The 5331-nt window shown below is 45.3% G+C and overlaps 1 protein-coding gene across 1 annotated transcript; it reads right to left on the bottom strand.

Annotated features, from left to right (window-relative positions):
- Window positions 1-259: 259 nt before the first annotated feature.
- On the bottom strand, window positions 260-3182 carry igfbp1a (insulin-like growth factor binding protein 1a). The gene is made up of 4 exons (XM_034179385.1): window positions 2550-3182; window positions 2306-2466; window positions 2012-2140; window positions 260-571 (listed from the first exon to the last, which is right to left on the bottom strand). Exons 1-4 carry the CDS (start codon window positions 2932-2934, stop codon window positions 461-463), a joined length of 786 nt encoding a protein of 261 aa, XP_034035276.1. The 5' UTR covers window positions 2935-3182; the 3' UTR covers window positions 260-460.
- Window positions 3183-5331: the final 2149 nt, after the last annotated feature.

The raw sequence follows: 5331 nt of genomic DNA, 5'->3' as shown, positions 1-5331 counted from the left end.
GCACGCACGCACGCACACACACACACACACACACACACACTTAAAAATAATAATATAATAATAACAATATGGCAAAATGATATAAATACTCACAAAATAATTACAAATAACAAATAGAATGCAAAAAAATATCTGAAATAAATAAGGCTGAAGAGTAAATGCATCAATATTAAAATGTTTCCAGAAAAACAAAAATAGACTTCCTCTCTCTCTCTCTCTCTCTCTCTCTCTCTCTCTCTCTCTCTCTCTCTCTCTCTTCTTTAGGACGGGTGTTTGAAGGAGTTTTGGGGAGGGAATGTGCGGCTTCAGGGTGGTTCCGCAGAAACAGTGTACCTGAATTAAACACCACCATGGACAAAAAAAAAAAAAAAAAAAGAATAAATCAATAAATAAACAGCTATCAAAGAGGAAACTCAGTGGCTTGCTTGTTTGGTGGAGATCTTCAAAGGCTGATGATCTCTTAAGGGCACTCGGCATCTGCGGACAGGTCAGGTGATCCTAAAGTCCTCTTGCCGGTCCAGGAGGACACGCACCAGCATCGACCCCGCTGTCCGTCCAGAGAGGATTCACACTGCACAAACACAACACCAGGACGTTAGGTGCAAAGTCTCACCCCGTGCGTGCATGTCAGTGGGATTATGCAAAACTTTGGGGATAAGAGGGAGAGCAAAAAAAAAAAAAAAAGCTAATTTTTTGTTGTCGTTGTTGTTGAGGAGATGGTGAAGTTTTAGAGTTATCATGCAAAAGCTGCAGACACACTGAAGTGCAACCTGAATAAATCCCTGCCGGAAGTCACACAGCATCTTTTGAAAGCTGCCGTTGACCGAATCTGGACCCCATCAGGTCAACGTGGTGAGATTTTTTTCATGGAGACTGGAGTTATGAATCACACATGACACACCGTTTAAACATCACTTAGGCAGGATTCACACATAGGAAAATCATTTACAACTTGTAAAATCTGAATTACAACTCAGTTTGACTCTCAGAAAGGAGGCTAATTTATTTTTTTGTTCTAATTCAACATATCTTTATTTCCAGATAAAAATACAACATAAGATTTTAAATGGGAACTGCTGTAAGCCACGCCCCCATCTCCCTAAGACTGACTTAGTGGGCGTGTCTCATTGAGCATGCAGGAGTGCCGTATATGGATTTCTGTGACCTATGTTACATAAGAATAAAACAAGAAAATTCAGCTGTAAATTCCATTTAAATTGATAACATTAATTATATATGTATATGAACCCAGTCTCACTTTGTTTTGTGATGTCATCATGAAATGTATCACATTTTTGTGAAGCAGTCAAGTTTCAGTCACTATTTTTAACACTAACCATATCCCCAACAACCCCCACCCATGTCACCCCAAATTTTAGAATACCACCATGAAATGATTTTATGATACCACATTTTGTGACAGCATCATGAGCTAACAGATTAAATCATGACCTTGGCGTTCAAATGTTTGTGATTTTGGCTACAAGCAGAATCTAATTTATCTAATTTAATTTAAATTAAATTAAATTAAATTCAGATGTCAAACAGCTATCTGACATTTGATCATACAAATCAAATACCTTTCTCATTAATCATAATATTATTTTCAATCAAATTTTGATAGGTCATAAATGTGTTTTGGTATCTATAATGTTACTAATTTTCTTTTGGCTGCCCCTGTTTTTTTTTTTTTTGTTTTGTTTTGTTTTGGGTTTTTTTGCTCAATCACTGAGCTCAGCTCTGGAATGGATCCACGTGAGGATTTGGTTGCCCTTTGTGACGTATATGGCCACAAACTGTGACGTTTCACTGGAAGACAAGCCTACAAACTGCTTGTAGCCTACAAGTGTGAATACAAACCAACTAATGTTAAAACAGTTGTGTATACACATATTTAAATGCAATAAATAAATGAAAAAATAAAAAAAATATAAAAAAAAATTCTTCACAAGATGACCCCTTTAATTGCTCTGCACTTCAGACATGTAAAACGTGGCTGTGATTTTCTCACCTGTTTGGATTTGTAAAGCCCGTTTTTGTCACAGTTGGGGAGGTAGAATCTGTTGAGTTTGTCTCCTAAAACCAGCTGGGATTTGGCGATTCTGTCCAAAGCTCTCTGCAGCTCGGTGTGACAGGGTCCCTGGACACAAAAAACACCTTTATTTCCAAACCGCCTTTCCAACGGTCATTTTTCATCACTTTTTCATGCGGCACGCGGGCTCCCCCTGCTGGCGGACGCGGCCTGTCGCGTCCTGACAAACTTTTTCGCCGCAGCGTACGCACGATTTAACGCATGTTTTATTACCTGATCGGCCAGCTTCTTGCGGATGGCGCCCACTTTGGCTTTCATGCTCTCCTGAATGTCGGCGGCGGCAAGCGCGTCGTACGGTTTACCGAGGATGTAGAGGCTGGACCCGGCGTCCGGGACGGTGTTCTCCATCTCCGTCGCCTCCGGCTCTCCCTGATCTGGAGAAGCAAAGCGAATAAATGAGCACTGGCAGGATCCACACTGTGGATGTGTCTCCTGAATGTGGAGCGGGCGGGCCTACCTTGTGGCTGGGGTTCGGGGGTCGGCGCGGGCTCGGTGCTTGCTGTGCACACCGCCAGTCCCCTGGTGAGGGCGTAGAGCGGCCGGGGGTCGTCGGGTCTCGGGTTGCACTTGAGCCCGGAGCCACACGGCGCCGTGTAGATCCCGCACATCTCGCCGGCGCTCAGGGCGCAGGCGAGGCAGCACCCGCAGCCCGGCTCCCGCAGCACCTCGGCGCATCCGGGCGCCACCGCCGGACACTGGCTCAGCTTCTCCGGAGTACACGCGGCGCATCGGATCGGCTGCGGCCCCACCACCGGCGACCCTGACGCGCCGCCGGTGGCCAGCACGGCGCAGAGCGCGGCCACCGCGACGTGCTTCAGATACAGTCCACGCACCGCCAACATGCTGAAGTGTGCACTGAGCGTGAAGAGAGCGGAACGGATCTGCGGCTGTGGCTGTGTAGCGTTTGATTTTTGCGGGGGAAATGTCTAACTGTGCGCTGCGCGCAGCCGTATTTATAGCCGCGGCTCCGTGTGAGTGGTTTGACGCATCGGCGTTATGAATGATTTCTGAAAAGAAGGTATAATGATACGATGCGCTCTGATTGGTCGGGTCAGCCAGTTCATTTGAATACAACAACCACGTCAATATTTATTTTGGAACAGGCAGTGGTGCTCGCACGAACGGTCGTGACGACACCACCCCGTTTGATGTTGCAATCTCACCCCGGTGCGACAAATTCGCTTCACCTCAAATGACAACCCCCGAAGGGCCGAAAAACACCACATTTGTCTTCAGGCCAGCTTGGAAAAATCCCTCATTTAGAGTTGGATTTGTCTTCTGAAGTAATTAATTGTCGTTTTCAAACTTCTGGCACAAGTTTGGGTTCGAGCCGCAAACAAAGAACACCGTTTACGCGCGCCCACGCTGCGCGGAAGCGTGGCCCCGGCCGCCTGAGCGCCAACATGCACGGTAAAACACACTTTAAGCAAAAGCTACCAAATGAGGGAGCCGATGAGTCTACGGGGCCCCGGTAATTAGAGCGGGACATCTCCTGGATGGAGACCAGCACGCCACGGCCCATGGCGCGCTGGTCTCCATCCAGGAGATGTCCCGCTCTAATTACCCGTTTCCTGGGACAACAATAGACCCATGCTTGATCGATGGGGGGCTGCGACTGCGAGTACATGACCAGAGACACGTCCTTCGCTTCCACACACTGCGCGTCTTTGATGGTTCCACGCGGCGCGCACAGGATTCACGTTTTCACAGTTTGCTGCAAGACATGTGGCACTGCTCCCATCTTTAAAGTGCTCCAAGTAACTTTTTTAAAATATAAAAGAAGAAAATATGACTCTATTTGCAGATTTGAAGTCTTGCTGACTTGTTTATTCTGATGCAACACACCTGCGTGGTGTGATTGGCTCCGTGTAATGACTTGATCGGATTGCATCATCTGTCAATTCACTCTCACGTGATGCCACACTGGTTTTCATTAAAGCCCCGGAGGCTAAATAAAGCTTTTGCATGTAATCTGACGTGGCAAGAGCCGGTGACCCTCATTACTTTGCGCGTTCTGCAGGCTGCGCGCGCCATGCAGCAGTCATTAACTGCTTAAAGGCTCAGTGACTAATTTCAGTCTAAATTGCCGACGTGCTCCCACACGTCTTTAATAATAAAGAATTTAAAATAACAGCTTTGCCAGCTTTCAAATTGCTCTTAATGAGAGTAACAGGGGTCATGCCTTTCCTGCAAACTAATATCAACCACATGCACACACAAAAAAGTTTCAGTAGGCACAAAGGCAGAAACGTGCACACATTTTTTCTCCACAGTTATAAATTTGTGATATGCACGTCCTCTTTTATACATTTAAGTCATAGACACCCCCCCCCCCATCTTTAGCCATGAATGGATGAATGGATGTAGATGCACATTTGATCCTTTAATGATATGAGTTTTGGGGGTTTGTCAAATGATTCCCAGCAATTTAGGCACCAAAAATGGCAGAGAATTTGAGAAAAGAGTAATTCTTTACCTTAAAGCTGTACAGCCTTTCAAATTTCACAAAACTGACAACATTTATTTTCTGCCAGAATCCAAGTATTATAATGTAGGTTTATTTTTGTAACTTGTTGCAAAATTACAGCTCATGGTAATGAGGAGAACGTATTTATCATGGGCAGAATTCCATAACGAACATTGTCTTTTCCTTCTTAAACCTTTTTTTATGCTTGTACCCAGCAATGGAGTCTCTCTCTCTCTCTCTCTCTCTCTCTCTCTCTCTCTCTCTCTCACACACACACACACACACACACACACACACACACACGATAAAATAAACTTTATTGCTCCCACAGCAGAGAAAATCACTTGTTGCAGCAGCAAGAGTCGTACAGTAACGAAAAGAAAAATATTTACATTATTATAACCATAAGGGGAGGTGATGGTCTCGTGGTTAAGTTTTGGGCTTCAGACCAGAGGATCCTTGGTTCAAAACCCCAGCCTGACTGGCAAATCACTGAGGGCCCTCTGGCAAGGTCCTCAATCCCCAAATTGCTCATGAGCGCCTTGAATGGCAGCACCCTGACATCGGTGTGTGAGTGTGTCTGGGTGAGTGAATGTGAGGCATCATTGTAAAGCACTTTGATCTTCTGATTCAGATGGAAAGACATTATATAAATGCAGTGCATTTACTATTCTACTGCTCAGTAACTCCATTGCCACGCAATCGCTTTGCTGCAGTTGCGAACCTTTCGAAATTCTCCATCAGGGTTCAAGCATTGGTGAGTGTCACGATG

The sequence above is a fragment of the Thalassophryne amazonica genome, chromosome 10 (assembly GCF_902500255.1).
Source record: "Thalassophryne amazonica chromosome 10, fThaAma1.1, whole genome shotgun sequence".
Taxonomy (NCBI): domain Eukaryota; kingdom Metazoa; phylum Chordata; class Actinopteri; order Batrachoidiformes; family Batrachoididae; genus Thalassophryne; species Thalassophryne amazonica.
This window is presented reverse-complemented; position numbering and strand designations above follow the sequence as displayed.

Bases quoted from the DNA above. Each gene is read 5' to 3' on its own strand.
- igfbp1a (XM_034179385.1), bottom strand. From the start codon at position 2,934: ATGTTGGCGGTGCGTGGACTGTATCTGAAGCACGTCGCGGTGGCCGCG. The intron at 2,467-2,549 runs GTAGGCCCGCCC...TTGCTTCTCCAG, and splicing joins CCCCGAACCCCAGCCACAAG to ATCAGGGAGAGCCGGAGGCG. The intron at 572-2,011 runs GTGAGAAAATCA...GTGTTTGTGCAG, and splicing joins GGCTTTACAAATCCAAACAG to TGTGAATCCTCTCTGGACGG.